General features: G+C 41.8%; 1 protein-coding gene across 1 annotated transcript in view; it reads left to right on the forward strand.

Annotated features, from left to right (window-relative positions):
• USE1 (unconventional SNARE in the ER 1) overlaps positions 1-21,247 on the forward strand; it is a 143,107-nt gene that overhangs the window by 66,898 nt on the left and 54,962 nt on the right. Inside the window, exons 3-4 of the mRNA XM_063455444.1 lie at positions 4,181-4,259; positions 19,787-19,939. Coding sequence (XP_063311514.1) covers positions 4,181-4,259; positions 19,787-19,939 — 232 coding nt within the window. The remainder of the gene's footprint in view (positions 1-4,180; positions 4,260-19,786; positions 19,940-21,247) is intronic.

Genomic DNA, 21,247 nt, shown 5'->3' on the forward strand with positions numbered 1-21,247 from the left:
AAAGGGATGCATTGTGTGTGTGTAAGGGATGCATTGTGTGCTTCTGTGTATGTGTGAAAGGGATGCATTGTGTGTGTGTGTAATGGATTCATTGTGTGTGTGTGTGTGTGTGTAATGGATTCATTGTGTGTGTGTGTGTGTAATGGATTCATTGTGTGTGTGTGTGTGTGTGTGTGTGATGAATGCATTGTGTGCTTCTGTGTGAGTAGGATGTTTTGGTGTTTCTGTGTGTGATTAGGGATGCATTGTGTGTTTCTGTGTGAGTGTAGGATGTTTCGGTGTTTGTGTGTGAGTAGGGATGCATTGTATGTTTCTGTGTATGTGCAAGGATGCATTGTGCATGTGTGTAGTGTGAAAGAGCGGGTTTGTGGGATAGGTTGGGGGGGAGCAGCGCTTTATTTTTATTTTATTTATTTTGTTAGTATATATTTTTTTTGTGTCTTACACCCCCCTTTAGTGTATATCTTACAAGCCCCTTGTGTGTCTCTTATCCAAGCCCCTCTTTGTATGTCTCCTACATCCTCTAAAGCCCCTTTGTGTGTCTTACTCCCCCAAGCCCCTTTGTGCCTTACTCTTCCCAGCTCCTTTGTGTGTCTCTTTTCCACAGGCCTCTTTATGCTTCTCTTTCACCCCTTTCTCAGCCTCTCTGTGTTATACACTCCCCTCTCCCCATCGCTTATTAATCGCTTTCACTCCCCTCGTCCCTTAGTGGTCTCATTTCCTCTCCTTCCCCTGTCCCTTAGTGGTCTCATTTCCTCTCCTTCCCCTGTCCCTTAGTGGTCTCCTTTTCTCCCCATGTCCCTTAGAGGTCTCCCCTCCTGTCCCTTAGATCTCCCTCCTCCAGTCCCTTAGTGTTATCCTCTCCCATCCTGTCCCTTAGTGCTCTCCCATCCCCTCCTGTCCCTTAGTGATCTCTCCTCCCCTACTGTCCCTTAGTGCTCTCCCTTCCTGTCCTTTAGTGCTCTCTTTCCCCCCCCTTCTGGCCTTTAATGCTCTCCACTGCCCTCCTGTCCCTTAGTGATCTGAAACCGAAGCTCTTGTGCCGTGGTGCGCACCACCCAGCCACGCTACACTGAGTGACCGGTAGGAGGGAGCGCTGTGCCACTCTGTGTAGCCACTTTACACCGAGTGACAGGTAGGAGGGAGCCACTCAAATCTGGTGCCCCGCAGGCAGGTGCGCCCTAGGCGACTGCCTAAGTCCACCTATAAGAAGCGTCGGTCCTAGTTTTGACACCTTTCTATCATGACCAGCATTATACATTTTTAGCAATTTGAGCTGTGTGATTGACCCAGACGGGCTAGCCTTCACTCCCAACGTGCATCAAAATGAGCCTTTGACACCCATGACCCTGACGCTGGTTTACCTGTTGTTCTTCCTTGCACCACTTTTGGTAGGTACTAATCACTGTATACCACAAGACTTTCTGTTTGGAGATGCTCTGATACTAATCCCAACGGACCCAGTTATCACTGTTTGGCCCTTGTCAGTCACTTAGATCTTTTTTGGTTGCCTATTTTTCCTGCTTCCAACACACAGTCTATGTCCCGCCCCTTGACAGGTGCTATTGTAACAATATCAATGTTATTCACTTCACCTGCCAGTGGTTTTAATGTTATGGCTGATCAGTGTATATACTTGATGTTCTGTGCTGTTCTGCGTTTTTTTGTTTTTTTTTGGAATTTGACAATTTTTATTCATTTTTTCAGATATATTGGGGTACAGAAAAGAAGGGGTGGTTAGGGGGGGAAACAGGTAGTTTCGTACCACATATATTCACAGTTCAAACTTAAGAAAAAAAAAAACATTTTACATTATATATTCCCCAAGTAAATCTCATGCTGTGTTACGTCTGGATGAGGGATCAATATGTGTGAGGTCTTCGTCTTTAGTCATTGATGCTGTGTGGGTCGGGCTTGGCCTAAGGAGTGGTAAGGTCTGTGCAGTTTTCTTATGCCCATTTGTTGGGCTTCTTGCGGGTTTTGGTAATAACAGGCGGATATGAGTGGGGTATGGGGTTGGGTAGGCGGGGGGGGGGGGGGGTAAGAAAGTTCACATTTGCAGTTGGTGTCTACTGTGTGTATGCATTGTGCGATTGTGGGTGGCTTTGTATCTTTCCAGTGTCTACTGATTTCTGTGAGAGCTGCTATAAGTATGTGGTATAGTAAGTATTGTTGCATCTTTTGTAGGCCTTTTGGGGGTAGTAGAAGTAGAAATGTTTCCTGCTTGAGTTGAATTTGTGTGCCTGTGCATTGTGTTTTGTTTTTTAAATGTATTCAATTTATGCACATGTTGGCTTTGGGACCAATTCTTCAACTGATTAACTATTTGACCCATTATTTCATTGTAATAGGGGGCATAAAAATAATGTGAATCTCTTCCCAATTTGGAAAAGGTCATACATAGGAAGCAGTGACTTCTGCAGAAAGGAATTTGAGGTCACTCATCTTTGCCTGGTTAAATAATGTGAATGTGATATCTCGGTACCCACTGAAATGTAATTTAAACTAAGTTATAGGGGTTAAGAACTACTGTTCTAAACACATATATACATTCAGACACATTATCTCTGTTAACCAGAATAGTAACAACATTGTTTCCAATGCATGTTACTTTAAACACAACTGTGTAATGACATAGAGAAGAAGCAGAACAAATTACAGCAAGCTAAACGTACTGTTGTGACAATATAAACATGCTCAAAAATAGATCCCAAAAAGTTTGCCTTCTCTTTCAGGTTAGGCTACATTTTAATGGTCGTTGCAGTGATCCTTAAAAAGCAAAACAAAAATAAAAACTCCAGTTAAATTTACACTATAGTCACCAGAACAACTACAGCTTATTGTATTTGTTCTGGTGAGTAGAATCATTCCCTTCTGGCTCTTGCAGTAAACACTGAAACCTTTTTTTAGAGAAAATGCAGTGTTTACATTACAGCCCAGTGATAACTCCACGGTCACTCATTAGATGGCAACTAGATGTGCTTCCTGGTGCAGTTCTGCACCATGTGCAGCACTGCCATTCAGTGTCTCCTCCCTTTGCATGCAGACACTGAATTTTCCTCATATTTAATGCATCTCTATGAGGAGATGCTGACTGACCAGGGCTGTTTTTGACATGTGCTGGCTCTGCCCCTGATCTGCCTCCTTGACAGTCTCCGCCAATCCTATGTGAAAGCATTGTGATTGGTTCACAGAATCACTTCTAAAGATGTCAACTACATGTTTGTTCGTCCACCCACTGTAAAGCGCTGCAGAATTTGTTGGCGCTATATAAATATTAACATCATAATAATGTCAGCCAGCAGGCAGATCAGGGGCAGAGCCAGCAGCTGCAGACATGAATACAAGTAGGATTTTATTATATTTAGGGAGGCCAGGGCGAGGTATATGATGGTTTTAACACTAGTGGGTCAGGAATACATGTGTTCCTTTAATTAAATGTTCATAGGAATTTGAAATTGTGCGCAGGTCACTTTAAAAATAAAATAATAATATAATATAATATAGCACCATAGTATGTAACATTCAAAAATATTTAGTAGCTCAAACCATTAAGATTAGGAGAACTTTTGTAGAATTGGGTAACCATGATTTGATAAACTCCCCGAAACGTGTAGTTTCAAAAGTATGTTAAATAATTACGTCTAGCTCCTTCAAATATGCTCAGCTTGTTATGCACACTGCTAGCACTCAATTTAAATTACATGCAATACCTAGCCTTTTTGTTTATGTGATCCTATGTGTTGCATCTGTTTTGCAAGTACATCATTCAATCATGGTGCTTGGTACTCGTCCACCCTAATGGACCACAAGGATTCTTCACACCAATGCTTCTATTTTGAAATACAAGAAATCCTTATTATTCTGTCTTCTATGCAATGCCAAGTCTTTGATCCCAACCCTCTGGAGGAGAGTGCCCACATGTCCAGTCTTAGTACAATAAAACTGATAAATAAATCTCCATGTGATCCTATGGTTTTATGTTTACTGAAGAGTTTGCTTAACCCCTTAAGGACACGTGACGTGTGACGTGTCATGATTCCCTTTTATTCCAGAAGTTTGGTCCTTAAGGGGTTGTTAATCTATTGCAGGTAACCAATGTCGGGCCTGGGGAGAAGAGTCTTCATTATATTTTGGCTTAAAATGGTAATTGTCTTCTTTGCAAATTTTTCACCAACAGTAAGCCTGCTCCAGAACTGTTAATAGAATATTCCAGAAAAGTGGACTTCCTGAAAGGATTGTTAGAAGCTGAAAAGCTGGTAAGATATGGGATATGATATATATTTCCTGCAATTGTACAATTGTCCGTTTATGTTGTTTCTCAACTATTTCATATGTGGAGTGGTCATGAATATATACGTATGAAACCAGGCGGCTGCACTCACCTGAACATGCAGAAATGGGGTGTTGCTGGGGCCAATTTATACAATGCACAAGATATATATAATATGTGTGTGTGTGTGTGTGTATTCACTAAGATTCATTGCAAAGTTACTCAACTGAAGTTCCTTTGCAACAAAATTGCAGAGAAATTGTAATTTAATCAGGAAATTTAGCTGATTTCAACAGACCACCAAGCTGCAACCGAATGAAATGGCAACTGCAGTTGAAGTAACCTAATATGTCTTTTGTGATTGACCGAATGGGCTAAAACAGCTGAACTGTGACAGCCAAACATTTGACTGCTGCTCGGCGTTTAGTCAGTAGACCCCTATTTCCTATCCACACATAGATCTCACCCTACCTATGGATTGTATCCCTTTTCCTACAGGATCAAGGCTTCTTTCATTATGTCACTAGGTCCCTCCAATCCCTATATTTTGCATTTGAGATAGGAGTTTAATGTTGAAAGCCTTAAAACCTGGATTTTGGAGTGTTCAGGTTTATTTTTCATATAACTCAGAGGTGTGCAATTCCTATCGCCTTATGCCTAGGACATATATAGTTCCAGGTCCTAGGCAGGCAGGTTCTTTTTTTGTTTTGTTTTTTTACATGCTTTATCCCTTTAGTCTTGCCACGTGTAATTTGCCCTACATGCCCCTTGCAAATCACCAGCTGGGAATATGTGGTGTGGACCTCTTGCACATGCAGATCACTTTAATCAACTTTTTGATCCCAGCGCTCACTAATTACTGCAACTGCAGGGTTCCACAAACCACACTCTGACTCATCACTGAACGCCAGGACTGTAAAGAGCAATTACTGTGGTAATAATGCATCCCTGCCCCACCAAGGAACGTACTACTCCGTCCCTGCAGGAAGGTAAGTAGGAAGGAGACATCCATACACTCATCCAGTCAGCACAAACACACACTATGTGCTCCAAAAACAAATTATTACCGTATATTACTTGTGAGCAAATACATTTCCAAGTTAATCACATGCCAGTATACAAACATAGTGAATTAATTCCAACTATACACACCTATGTCCTGACCAGGCAGTCTGAAGCTTGTCTGAGTTAAAACTCCAAGTTAAATTTGAGTTAAATGTCTGAAAACATTTTTTAATGACTTGTGAGCTGATACATTTCCATGTTACAAGTTAATTTAATTACAGCATACAAAAATAGTGAATCAATGCAACATTTACACAACTATGTCCTGACCAGGCAGTCTGAACCTTGTCAGAGTTTGTATTTTACAGCACATAAGTGCATCTTCAAGTTTGTAGGGCTTGTGACCAATGACTTCTAGATATCTGGTCACTTTTTAATTGTTTCCCTTTCCAACTTCAAGATAAATAAGCTGAGTGTGTGGGCTATATCTCCCTACAACCTTGAAATGAGACTTGGTCAAAATAAGATTATAGATTTAATCATTAAAGCTGCCCTGACCCTTCGACCCAAGCTACATATATACTGCAGCAAAAACTAGCTTGCCAGTCAATCAGTGCAAGTTATGTCTTGCTCTTTCTCCGTCAGGTGGAATCAAAATGCAGTGAAAAATGAACAATACCAGAGATAATGTTTAAATATTCTTAGTTAAAAATCCTTTCAGCTTTAAAGGGCCACTTCATCTCCATGAAGCAGTCTGGGTGCAGCGGTCTTGTTAAAGGGACACTATAATCACCCAGACCACTTCAGCTCAATGAAGTGGTCTGGGTGCCAGGTCCCTCAGGTTTTAACTCTTCACATGTAAACATAGTAGTTTCCACCACTGTAAACATTGCTTCCACCACACTGTCACCCTCCTTATACACTGCCCCCCCACCACACTGTCACCCTCCTTATACACTGCCCCCCCACCACACTGTCACCCTCTATAAACATTGCCCCCACCACACTGTCACCCTCTATAAACACTACCCCACCACACTGTCACCCTCCCTATGCATTGCCCCCCCACCACAATGTCACCTTCCCTAAACCCTGTCACCCTCACTAAACACTGCCCCCACCACACTGTCATCCTTTCTATACACTTCCCCCACCACACTGTCACCCTTTCTATACCCTGCCCCTCACCACACTGTCCCCCTCCCTATACACTGGCACCCACCACACTGTCCCCCTCCCTATACACTGCCACCCACCACAGTCACCCTCCCTATACACTGCCACCCACCACACTGTCACCCTCCCTATACACTGACACCCACCACACTGTCACCCTCCCTATGCACTGCCCACAATCACGCTGTCACCCTCCCTAAACCATGCCTCCCACCACATTGTCACCCTCACTAAACACTACCACCCACACTGTCACCCTCCCTATACACTGCCACCCACCACACTGTCACCCTCCCTATGCACTGCCCCCATCACGCTGTCACCCTCCCTAAACAATGCCTCCCACCGCAATGTCACCCTCACTAAACACTACCACCCACACTGTCACCCTCCCTATACACTGCCCCCCACCACACTGTCACCCTCCCTATACACTGCCCCCCACCACACTGTCACCCTCCCTATACACTGCCCCCCACCACACTGTCACCCAACCTGTCGCCCTCTCTAAACCCACCACACTGTCGCCATCTCTAAACACTGGCTCCCACCACGCTATCACCCTCCCTAACCATTGGCCTTTACCACCCGTCCAGAAACTTCCTCCACACATACTACACAGTAACCCTCATCACACTGTCACCCTCCCTATACACTGTCCCCCACCACACTGTCACCCTCCCTATACAATGCCCCCTACTACACTGTCACCCTCTCTAAATATTGTCCCCCACCACCGTGTAACCCTCACTAAACACTACCCCCCACCACACTGTCACCCTTCCTAAACACTGACCACCACCACCACACTGTTACACGCTCTTAACACTGCCCCCCACCACACTGTCACCCTCCTTATACACTGCCCCCCCACCACACTGTCACCCTCCTTATACACTGCCCCCCACCACACTGTCACCCTCTATAAACATTGCCCCCACCACACTGTCACCCTCACTAAACACTACCCTCACCACACTGTCCCCCTCAATACACAGCCACCCACCACACTGTCCCCCTCCCTATACACTGCCACCCACCACAGTCACCCTCCCTATACACTGTCACCCACCACACTGTCACCCTCCCTATACACTGTCCCCCACCACACTGTCACCCTCCCTATACAATGCCCCCTACTACACTGTCACCCTCTCTAAATATTGTCCCCCACCACCCTGTAACCCTCACTAAACACTACCCCCACCACACTGTCACCCTTCCTAAACACTGACCACCACCACCACCACACTGTTACACTCTCTTAACACTGCCCACCACCACACTGTCACCCGCTCTTAACACTGCCCACCACCACACTGTCACCCGCTCTTAACACTGCCCCCACCACACTGTCAGCCTCTCTAGACACTGCCCACCACCACACTGTTCCCCTCCCTATACAATGCCCCCACCACACTGTCACCCTCTCTTAATATTGCCCCCCCCACCACCTTGTAACCTCACTAAACACTACCCCCACCACACTGTAACCCTTCCTAAACACTGCCCACCACCACACTGTCACCCGCTCTTAACACTGCCCCACCACACTGTCACCCTCTCTATGCACTGCCACCCACCACACTGTCACCCTCTATAAACATTGCTTCCACCACACTGTCACCCTCCCTATACACTGTCACCCTCTATAAACATTGCTTCCACCACACTGTCACCCTCTATAAACATTGCTTCCACCACTCTGTCACCCTCCTTATACACTGCCCCCGCACCACACTGTCACCCTCCTTATACACTGCCCCCCCACAAGACTGTCACCCTCTATAAACATTGCCCCCACCACACTGTCACCCTCTATAAACACTACCCCACCACACTGTCACCCTCCCTATGCATTGCCCCCCACCACAATGTCACCTTCCATAAACCCTGTCACCCTCACTAAACACTGCCCCCACCACACTGTCATCCTTTCTATACACTTCCCCCACCACACTGTCACCCTTTCTATACCCTGCCCCTCACCACACTGTCCCCCTCACCACACTGTCCCCCTCCCTATACACTGCCACCCACCACACTGTCCCCCTCCCTATACACTGCCCCCCGGCACACTGTCACCCTCCCTATGCACTGCCCCCCGGCACACTGTCACCCTCCCTATGCACTGCCCCCCACCACACTGTCACCCAACCTGTCGCCCTCTCTAAACCCACCACACTGTCGCCGTCTCTAAACACTGGCTCCCTCCCTAACCATTGGTCTTTACCACCCGTCCAGAAACACTTCCTCCACACATACTACCCACTCCACAAATACTGCCTCCACATACACTGTTACACTGCCCATCCGCTTTATCACCTTCCCCAAACACTGTCCCCCCGTCTCCCGCCCCCCACTGTCACCCTCCCACACACTGCCCATCCACATTGCAAAGCTCCCAAAATGCCCATCCACATTGTCACCACAAACATTGCCCCCCTCCCCCCCACCCTCATGGTCACACTTCCACACATTCCCCACAGGATCACCCTCCCCACACACTGACTGCCTCCCCCCCAACACTGTCACTGTTAACAACTTGACCAGGCCCCTTCTTATCTCCAGGGAGTGTGCTGGGAGAAAGTGAGAGACCGTCACTTCCTCCCAGATGACACAGACCCAGCCTAGCAGGAAGAGAGGAGGACCGGCAGACTGGGAGAGTAGCAAGCTCCAACCAGCAAAACCCACCTATCTTTGTTTGTATGTTTGTCTGTACATCTATATGTGTGTCAGTGTATGTACCTGTATGTGTGACACACACACTGATTCACATACTGACAAAGTGTGTCAGTGTCTGTATGTGTGGGAGTATCTGTGTCTATACCAGTGTGTGTATTTGTGTCTGTGTCTGCATGCCAATGTGTGTATCTGTATCCGTATGCATACCAGTGTGTGTATCTGTGTGTCAGTGTACCTGCATGTATGTCAGTGTTTGCATCTGTGTATCTGCATGTGTGTCAGCGTAAGTATCAGTGTGTCTGTGTAACTGCATGTGTGTCGGTTTTGTATCTCTCTGGATATTTGTATGTGTATATGTGTGTCTGTGTAACTGTGTGTCTTTGTATCTGCGTGTGTGTCATTGTTTGGAGCTGTGTGTTTGTACATCTGTATGTTTCAGTGTGTGTATCTGTGTGTATCTTCACATGTGTCAGTGTTTGTAACTGTGTCTGTATATGTGTGTCTATGTATCTTCCTGTGTATCTGTATTTCTGTATCTGTGTGAATGTGTGATTGTTTGGATCTGTGTGTCTATGTATGTGCCTGTGTATCTGTATTTCTGTATCTGTGTGATTGTTTGGATCTGTGTGTCTGTGCATCTGCATGTGTATAAGTGTTTGTTTTTGTGTCAGTGTTTGTATATATGTATTTGTGATTTTTTTTGTTTGTATCTGTGCATCCACATGTATATCAGTGTCTATATCTGTATGTGTGTCAGTTGTTTGTATCTGTGTATCTGCAAGTGTGTCTGTGTGTATTTGTGTGTCTATATATCTGCATGTGTGTCATGTGTTTGTATCTGTGTATCTGCACATGAGTCAGTGTTTGTGTGTGTGTGTTTGAAAGTGTGTATTTGCATGTGTGTGTCAGTGTGTCTATCTGCAATGTAAGAAGCCGGGTGTGAGTCTGGGGTAGAGGAGAAGCAGGGAGAGCCTGGGCAGAGAAAACGTATACATTTGAAATAACAGCAACTATATTAATAACAACCATTTTGCTAATATGAGGGGGTACACTTTGTGGAAATGGGCTTCCATGGTAAAAAGAAAAGCTTGGCAACCACTGATTTAAAGGAACATTCCAAGTACCATAGTCACTAAATCAGGCTGTAGTGGTTATGGCACCTGGAGTTCAGATGCCACGCAATGTCAGCTATCTGCTGGTCATACCTCCACATTATCATACCAACTCATACAGGTATAAACTGTATTCATTTAGATCCATAATCTTGAAGGCAACACCAATCAATAAAACCCATGCCACTATCCACTTGACTGCTGCACTATCTATACCATGATGCAGTTAGGCAAAATTATTCAACCTGTTGTACATAAACCAACTGTGATCTTGGACCTCTTAAAGAGGTTCTTTGGGTGGCAGAATGAATATGAAATTAATTAGATTTGCCTTGAAAATAAATGTGTGTGCAAAATCTAAAATGGATGGGTTCCAGAACACCATTTCTTCACAAGGGGGGTAACTGATCAAGCAGCTGTGGTGGAGCTACAGGTCCCAAAATCATTAGCAAACCTCTTTTGAAGAAATTAGTAAGTCTATCAGGTGGCAGAATATGAGAGTTTTAAAGGAACACTATAGTCACTTAACCCCTTAACCCCTTCAGGACGGAGTCAATAGTGCACGTTCTGATCAAAACAAAATGTAAACAAAAACTGGAATTTGCGCTATGTCTGTTCAACCGTAATTCACCTCTTTCATATTAAATGTACCCACACTTATTATATATAATTTTGTTCAGGAGAAACAGGGCTTTCATTTCATATAAAATATTTATGTATGAAACAATTTATTATGAATAAAATTAAAAAAAAACTGTTTTTCTTTTTTTTAAATTTGTAGTTCCGCCTCACATTTTAGCTGTAAATGTCATAATACTGTTAGGTTTTACTGCAACAAAATGCACATATTTGTAATCAGCGATGTCTCACGAGTACAACAGTACCCCCCATTAACAGGTTTTATGGTGTTTTGGAAAGTTACAGGGTCAAATATAGAACGTTCCATTTTCAAATTGAAATTTGCCAGATTAGTAATGTTACCTTTGAGACGGTGTGGTAGCCCAGGAATGAGAATTACCCCCATAATGGCATACCATTTGAAAAAGTAGACAACCCAAAGTATTGAACGTGGGGTATGTTTAGTCTTTTTAGTAGCCACTTAGTCACAAACACTGGCCAAAGTTAGCGTTCATATTTGTTTTTGTGTGAAAAAAGCAAACAACTAATATTTGGCCAGTGTTTGTGACTAAGTGGCTACTAAAAATGACTGGACATACCCCATTTGCAATACCTTGGGTTGTCTACTTTTGCAAATGGTATGCCATCATGGGGGTAATTCTTATTCCTGGGCTACCATACGGTCTCAAAGGCAACATAACTAATCTGGCAAATTTCAATGTCAAAAAAATGAAATGCAAGCCTTATATGTGACTCTCTAACTTTCCAAAAGACCATAAAACCTGTACATGGGGGGTACTGTTATTCTCGGGAGATTTCACTAAACACAAATATTAGTGTTTTAAAACTATAAAACATATTACAACAATAATATAGTCCATAAAATGTTTGTTTGTAAAAAATGCAAAAAACGTCACTTTTACTTAAAATATCATCGTTGTAATACAATTTACCAGTTTGAAACACTAATATTTGAGTTCAGCGAAGTCTCCCGAGTAAAACAGTACCCCCTATGTACAGGTTTTATGGTGTCTTGGAGAGTTACAGGGTCAAATATAGTGCTTGCGAATTAAATTCTCTGCACTTTCTCCCTGTGTTGTCAGGCATGTCAATCAAATTTTAATTAATCAAATGACATAATTATGTTAAAAAATTACTTAAATATACACGTAGAATTTTAATATATATGCATTTATAGGTATTTAAATTCTACGTGTATGCTAATGTAATCTTTTATGTAATTATATGTATTTATCTATATATATATTTGCGGTTATTTGTATTTTATATATAGATAGATATATATATAGAATGTCATTCTAAGTGTATTCTGTTTCCAATATATATATATTAACCCCTTAAGGACACATGACGGAAATATTCCGTCATCATTCCCTTTTATTCCAGAAGTTGTGTCCTTAAGGGGTTAATAACAAAATACAGTTAGAATGAAATTACATATGAATATATAATTTATTTAAAATGTTGTTTCAATATTTTATTTATTTATTTTATTTATTTATTATTGTAATTATACGTATATATATATATATATATGTGTAGATCTATTATATATATAATATATATATACATATTATATGTAACGTCATTCTAAGTGTATTTTAATACTAAAATTAATATTAAAATACATTACGTATGACATTACATATATAGAATATGTATATATATATTATATATATATATATAATATATATATATATATATAATATATATATATATATAATATATATACATATATTATATATATATAAATACTTTTATTTTATTTTAACATGTGTATTTAATTTTTTTTTACACTTCCCACCAGCAGGGGGACTGCCCTGCTGGCAGATCCATAGCCAGCTATAGGGGGCCATGTGATCGCTCTTTGAGAGCAATCACATGGCCCCCGGGGGCCTCATTTGCCGGAGGGGGGCTGCCTGGGCTCTCAGGCAGCCCCCCCAGAAGAGGATCGCGGCGGAGGTAAGTATAGCTTACCTCCTGGGGGCTTCAGCTGTTACGGCGTTCTATGCCGCCGCAACGGCTTTAAAGCCCTTTAAAGCCGCGACGGCATAGAACGCCGTAACGGCGTTAAGGGGTTAAGGACACATGACATGTGTGACATGTCATGATTCCCTTTTATTCCAGAAGTTTGGTCCTTAAGGGGTTAAATTACTTTAGCTAAAAAAAGCAGTTTTAGTGTATAGATCATTCCCCTGCAATTTCACTGCTCAATTCACTGTCATTTAGGAGTTAAATCACTTTGTTTCTGTTTATGCAGCACTAGCCACACCTCCCTGGCTATGATTGACAGAGCCTGCATGAAGAAAACAACTGGTTTCACTTTCAAACAGATGTAATTTACCTTAAATAATTGTATCTCAATCTCTAAATTGAACTTTAATCACATACAGGAGGCAATTGCAGGTTCTAGCAAGCTATTAACATAGCAGGGGATAAGAAAATCTTAATTAAACAGAACTTGCAATAAAGAAAGCCTAAATAGGGCTCTCTTTACAGGAAGTGTTTATGGAAGGCTGTGCAAGTCACATGCAGGGAGGTGTGACTAGGGTTCATAAACAAATGGATTTAACTCCTAAATGGCAGAGGATTGAGCAGTGAAGCTGCAGGGGCATGTTCTATACACCAAAACTGCTTCATTAATGCATAGTTATGTGGTGAAGCTCTTGGATACTATATCAATCTGTCAGCATTGGATTCCAGTACAAGGAACTCCCACTCATCAGAAGAAATATATATTTCAAACTTGTTTTTTTCTTAATTAGAAGAAGATGGTAATTTATAGTTCTGTGCAACTGAAGAGTTAGTTTGAATTTTTTTTTTTTTGTCAGATATCAAATAAAAGGCTAGGTCTTCTCAGTATGTGAACTAGTGAAAGTTTATTTAGGAAGAGAATATTTCCTCTGACAAGTAACTATTCAGGTCTTACATTTACAGAGGAACCCTAAAACGAAGGGGTACAAACACTTAGGTTGACATGTGTTTTACCAGACTATCCTCGGTGGGCATGCCAGCTTCCTCCTTCCTCCTCCTCCGCGCCGTCCGTTCAGCACCTCGGTCAGCTCCCACTGAAAGTCTCGCGAGAGCCGCGGCTCTCGTGAGACTTACAGTGTGAGCTGACAGAAGAGCTGACCGGACGGCGCGGAGGAGGAGGGAGCTGACAGGAGCTGCAGGACAGGTAAGTTACAGCTCTGCCAGCCCCCTCTCCCCCCCACTGAACTGCCAATGCTGGACCACCAGGGAGTAAGAGCCCCCCTCCCTGGCCATCTAGCAAGCAGGGAGGGGGGACGAAAATAATAATACAAATATTAATAATAATAATAAAAAATTAATACAAGTATTAATAATAATAATAATGAAAAAATATTAAAAAAATAATAATTAAAAAAAGTTAATATAACAATTAGTATTAAAATAATAATAATAAAAAAAATGCCCACCCCCACCAAGCCTCTGCAAACACTACACTCATACACACTACACTCATACACACTGCACTCATACACACACACTGCACTCATACACACACACTGCACTCATACACACACACTGCACTCATACACACACACTGCACTCATACACACACACTGCACTCATACACACACACTGCACTCATACACACACACACTGCACTCATACACACACACTGCACTCATACACACACACACACTGCACTCATACACACACACACTGCACTCATACACACACACTGCACTCATACACACACACTGCACTCATACACACACACTGCACTCATACACACACACTGCACTCATACACACACACTGCACTCATACACACACACTGCACTCATACACACTCACTGCTCTCATACACACTCACTGCTCTCATACACACTCACTGCTCTCATACACACACACTGCATTCACTCATACACACACACTGTAAATAAATATTCAATTAATATAATTTTTTTTAGGATCTAATTTTATATAGAGATTTACCAGTAGCTGCTGCATTTCCCACCCTAGTCTTATACTCGAGTCAATAAGTTTTCCCAGTTTTTTGGGGTAAAATTAGGGGCCTCGGCTTATATTCGGGTCGGCTTATACTCGAGTATATACGGTAATTATTTTTTATTTTATTATTATGTATATATATATTTTTTTTGTCCCCCCTCCCTGCTTGATACATGGCAGGGAGGGGGGCTCTCACTCCCTGGTGGTCCAGTGGCATTGGCAGTTCAGTGGAGGGGGGCTGGCAGGAAGCACTTACCTCTCCTGCAGCTCCTGTCAGCGCCCTTCTCCTCCGCGCCGGTCCGGTCAGCTCCCCTCTCAGCTCCCAGTGCAAGTCTCACGAGAGCCGCGGCTCTCGCGAGACTAACACTGGGAGCTGACAGAGGTGCTGAACGGACCGGCGCGGAGGAGGAGGGAGCTGACAGGAGCTGCAGGAGAGGTAAGCGCTCGCTGCCAGCCCCCAGTCTATATTATGGCAATATAAATTGCCATAATACAGACATTGACTCGAGTATAAGTCGAGTTGGGGTTTTTCAGCACAAAAAATGTGCTGAAAAACTCGACTTATACTCAAGTATATACGGTAAACTCTTATGCACAAGATATTGGTTTTTAATGTCCCAAATGTTTTAGAAATGTATTCCTTGGTTGTTTGTTTGTTTTTTGTTGTTTTTTAATTCTTTATTTTTGTAGTGCAAGATGATAGATACAAGCTGTTTAAAGACATATACTCTGATATACAGTGTAGGATGGCAAATGAGATATCAAGTATACTGCATTTTTTTATAAGTTAATATAGAAGAAAAAAGAACGACAGACTGCATAGCATATAGCTCAGATTAGCAAGGCTTGTAAGCTGGTATCAGAGTGTAGTCCGCTATATACCTGAGAGTATAGATTGCAGGAAACTGGCTAAACTATAATATAAAACAAATGAGCTGTGAAGTCACTGGGTATTCACAGTAATAGAAGTTTAACATCACTTAACAAAAAACTCTGCATTATGAAGCAGGGTGGTAGCTAGGGTTGATATTTCCTCCAGCATGGATTCATCCAATGCCACAAGTGGGCTTTAGGCAAACTAATTCTGAGCGAGTCCTACTGTCACCTCTCTCACTCATGCGGTCCCACAATGGCAGCCACACTTCGTGTAGATACTCTGAGGGAGGTTTGTTGCGCCCAGGCGCTTCATCCACCTTTGTCTTGCTTTGAGGGGGATCCAGTGGCACCTTCCATGAGATCCTCCTTCTCCCCTTAGCGTGAATATACAAGGATATAATTTCCAATTAGTGGGGTAATAGCTGCTTGATCCAAGGAGATATCTGACTGCTATTTTGGGGTCAAGAAGGAATTTTTTCCTAGTTTGTGGCAAAATTGGAAGCGCTTCAGACTAGGTTTTTTGCCTTCTTTTGGATCAACAGCAACAACATATGTGAGGAAGGCTGAACATGATGAACGCAAGTCTCTTTTCAGCTATGTAACTATTGAGTCTATTTTTATAAAGTGTTTTTACTGATTATTATTTTAAATTTTCATTTTACAAAACTTGTTTTATTTTTAAATCTATCACTCTTTCCCTTACCCTTTCTTTCTTTTCCTCCTTGTGTAGGTGTGTGCCCTTCTGTGTATTTATACGTTCCTTTTGTTTAATATAATTTTTTAGTGTACATTACGTCATTTCATTCTAGTTAGTGTAAACTTAAAAGGAAGATAATTTTCCTTCATTTTGTGCGTTACTTATCTTGTTAAGTGCCTGTTTAATCAATTTTCTAAAATATTCTACATTTCTCTATTTTCACTTATTTGTTTCCCCTAGATTCTTGGTTATACATTTTATATCTCCCTAATATCCCCTTTATCCCCTTGTGTTATTACCTGCAAAAAGAAAAGTAATCTGATTTCTCTTATTTTATGTATGATTTTTTTTTTCGTCTTTCCTTGTTAAAAGGTTGTGTCACTAGTGCCATTTTTCTTTTCCCTTTAGTATTTGGGAACGCCTTTAGTATTTGGGACCTCCTCCTTTGTTGACTAGTGGTTGGAGCTTTTTTCTGAAGGTTCTATGCTGTTTAGGCTAGTGCTATCTTTGCTTTAAAAAATAGTATTCTTTTTATCTTGCGTTTCTTGCTCCCCAACTTCTTGCCTTCCTCGACTTCACTCCCACCTTCACCTTTCTATCCTGGTAAACAATTGTTTTACTATTTTTCTGTTCCCCCCCCCCCCTTCTTTATTACTTTCTCCCTTTCCTCTTCTCTTCCCTTTCCTTCCTATTCTGTTGCGCAGAAAATTACGCTAAGTAACAGGAGTAGGGGAGAAGTGCAAGTGGTGTGACAGCAAGAATTATTTTTTAAAATCCAGACAATAACTAAAAGGAAAAGCACTAGAAGTTACCTGAAGCCTCTGGGCAATTCCCCCTAACACACTCAGACCTTTTTAGTAGTCTGTTCCACGCTATTGGCAGAAATTAACTTGATTTAAATAATCTTTAAATCATGTATTGCCTCCTGTATGCAGTTTTCTATATTATTCATAGTTCGTCTCTTCTTAGGGGTCCACTAATTTTCAGGAGACCCAATGTTTATGCAAACCCCTGCATAGTAAATGTATAATGTAAACAAACAGACAGATTAGGATTAGTAGCAACAGGCACTTAGCTTGTGTTTTCTGTTGCTGTTTTTTGTTCCTGTTCGGCTCCCTTGTGTTTATTCATCTGGCTGGCTGTAGATCTATCCGTCGAGAAGGTAGCTCCCTACATCCCCTACTTCTCCGTTTTTGTGTGGCACCCCAAATGACACTCCAGGTAGGTCGGTTTGTCTCCTCCGCTTTAGTCGACTCCTTCGATCGCTCCATCAGCCGCGTTCCACGAGGACGCAGCAACGCACACTACGTCATCTCGCTCCGCCTCCCACCCGAGCAGTTGAATTGTGCCTGGAAATTTGATCCAGTTTAGTGTCCCGTCTTCCTTTTGTTTTTCTAAGTTATATCACATGCTGAAATTGAAATAATATGAAAATATAAAGTAAAAATACTCCATCCTATTCTGGGCTGTTAATGTTTTTATTTTTGTTCTTAACTCACAAGCCCCTGACCAGAAAGGTTTCATAGTATTGTTTACCACTAGTTTATATTTTAGTTTAGTTTATCACACTCGGCAGTATTTTCGCTCATCACATGAGTGGAATGGATCAAAAAGCAGAGTTCATGCTCAACTTGGACAGAAGCGGGAAGGGTTTTCACAAATCACTGCACTTAATAGACCCTCTGAAAAGGGAGGTAGGGTACGCCTAAAGCAAAGTTGTTTTGGTATTTTGGTGACACTTTTTTGAGGGGGCAGTAGATCAAAAGCTTAATATAAAAGGAAAAATAATTTAAAAAATAGTTAATCATGTTTCTCCTCCTGCTGCAAATGGTAGACATTTGTTCAAAGGGAAAGATAAATGTAATACTTTTGTTTTCCTGTCAGTATTGTCATTATATTGTAGGATTTTCTGGATTTATCCTGATTTTCCTGACCAATTTCTTTTAAGGGGTTTAATAATGTATGTGTACTTTGACAGCTGTACAGGTATCGATGTATTTAAAACTGTAGGTTCCCGACTGTAGCCATAGCTCTTTAGTCTCATGATAACAATACTTGCAGCTGTCTAACTGCTTTGCTGAAACCTCCCTAGAGCAGTATGTAACCCTCAGTAGAGTATTTGTTTATTTGAGACAGCTGTGCGGCACTTGGAGACCACACAGTATATCTCGGCTAAGGGGAACAACACTTTACATGATTGGCAAACAAGCACAGATAATATCATGAAAACAAGGCTGTTTTGTGCCTGCTCTACATTAAACAAGATTTAAAGTCATTGTTTTATGTTTGATAATCTTCCATTAACAATTTTTGTGTAATGGCTTTTATGCAAATCAAGATTTTTAATTAAAATACGGGTTGGTTAAGCATATCTTGTCCATTCTGACTATAAGCTCATACAATAATTAGCCTTTCACCTTTAAAGACTAACCAGGGTTTTCAAACTAGAATTCAAAGTTCATTTCCAAACCAGGTCAATATAGCCAAACTGTAAATATTATCTAAGTCAGCTATGCCTTCAGTGCAGCTACTTGGACCTTATATTTAAAATGTTCTGTGAATTCTCACTTTAGTGAATAAAGTGACTGATTATTTGTGCAAAGCTGAAGTTGTAAAGTTGCACTGAGACAACAGTCATAGCATCAATACTTAATATTTAGTGTTTGTGTGTGTGTGTATATATAATATTATATATATAAATTCCATATATACTTTTTTACAACTGATTCTTTTATTTACATCCATTCGCTATACTACATGCATCCCATAGGGGGAGATGTGTTTAACCAGACTGTACATACTACACTATGGTCCACACCATGGCTACATACATAGAAATTCATTGAATTGGTATTACTATGTTGTAAGGAGTACCCTCTGTTTGAATGTTAATGGTATGAGTATGGTATATTAGCTGTCAGGAGTACTGACTCCCACCCCGCACATGGCTAGTCCCTTACAGCTTTTGCATCTGCCAGTAAAATATAGTCCTAATTGTTGGCCTATACCCCCTGCTAGTGTATTAGTTATAAACACATTTAAGACACATAAGTCCTCTTCAAAGGCAGTTAATCCCTGTTACTGGTTTTAATATATCCCAGCGTGTCAGTTGCTATAGCAATGAATGGGGTCGCATGCCGCCGATTGGGGTGGGCACACTGAAGGGTGACTATATTTGCTTTTTTTGCAAGGTATAAATGCATACTGTTCACTGTATAGCATTGCTCTGAGGAAAGTTTAATGAAGCTGAAATGTTGACTCTTATGATATACAGATGCATGCACACAAATATATATAATTTATTTTCATATTTCAGTAAAAAACACTTATCCTTTTTACACAGTCTTCATCCACTGAAAAAGCTCTGGCCAATCAGTTCCTGGCTCCAGGACGCACACCCACAATTAATAAAGAACGGACCCCTGTAACCAAGACTGTTCATCTGCAGACCCAAGCACGCTGCACTGGAGAGATGAGGGATGAGCTGCTTGGCAAGGTGAGTTAGTGTGGGCCACAGCAGCCACTTACTGACAATTGCTTGGTGAGGTATTTATGGGTAATAAAATGTATTTCTGCATCTACATATTTACCATTCCAGCTTTACCCAATACTTTTGCAATTGATCCATCAGTTTAGATCGTTATAACACCACTCCCTCACAGCGCTGCTTGTCCTGAGAAACACTAGTTATGTAGCTGAGTTGGATCTCAGAACTCTTTGCAGCCAGGGCCTTTGAAGAAGCATGAAGAAAACATGTGACGGAATAACTGTCCTTGTATCCACCCCTGTAGGGGCCTCCAATAGATGGATACAATCACATATTTTTTTTTTTTTTTTAAATAAATTTATTTCTTTATTTTGGTTGTGCAGTGATACAAACGTGTTTCTATAATGACATATGACATGAGAAACAAGCAACATGTAAGAATGAGAGGTTGTGATGATCTGCCAATCCCTACTGCAGACAGGTAGCCCATTAGGCCTCAGCATCTCTGTTTCCAGACAAGATTAGTTTGGAACTATGCTGTTCGAGCCCGTGGGTGGTAGATCACTGCAAGAATAAGCTGTAGCGTGAAAAACAGATTTGTTCAGCAGGCTCAACAGTTCTGTGCATATTCGTTACACAGTCAGTCATTCATTGACTGAGAGCACTCAGCTGACTTTTTAAGCCAATGAATGACCAGCAGGATGGACATCTGGTTCTGCAACTCTGGTGCGCGTCACCCAGTGTCAGAGATGGTTTCACGTACTGTGTGCATCCAGGTAAGATGGCAACTATGCCAGTTCATCATCTTGCAGCCGCTTAGTAGATAACTCCCTAATTCCCACGGTATTAGGGAGCTGTCTACCAAAAGGCTGAAAGACCTAAATTGGTCACCCCCCTACCCAAAACAAAAATTAATAAACCCCTACCTGCCCCCCTCACCCTAAAAATAGTGAGGGGGGGAATAAAATAACCAAGTACCTGTAAAAAAAAAAAAAAAAAAAAAAAAAGAATCCATCTTCATGGAGGGCACAGCGCAGAGTGAGCTCCGCAGGGCGGAGAAAGGCTTCTAAAGCCTTCCCACAACCTCCAATTAGGCTCAGAGCGCTCTGGTTGGTTGGTTTAAGCCAACCAATGAGAGTGCTCTGACAGGTAAATGAAGAGACTGACCGGTAAGTCTCTACATTTACCTGTCACAGCACTCTGAGTGATTTGCTTGAAATCCAACCAATCAGAATGCTCGGAGTAATTTTACACAGCGTGGGAAAATTCCAAAGAACTTAAACCAGGGGCTTGGGGACCCCTAGTCACCTTGGAGGG

This window comes from Pelobates fuscus, chromosome 5 (genome assembly GCF_036172605.1).
Source record: "Pelobates fuscus isolate aPelFus1 chromosome 5, aPelFus1.pri, whole genome shotgun sequence".
Lineage (NCBI taxonomy): Eukaryota > Metazoa > Chordata > Amphibia > Anura > Pelobatidae > Pelobates > Pelobates fuscus.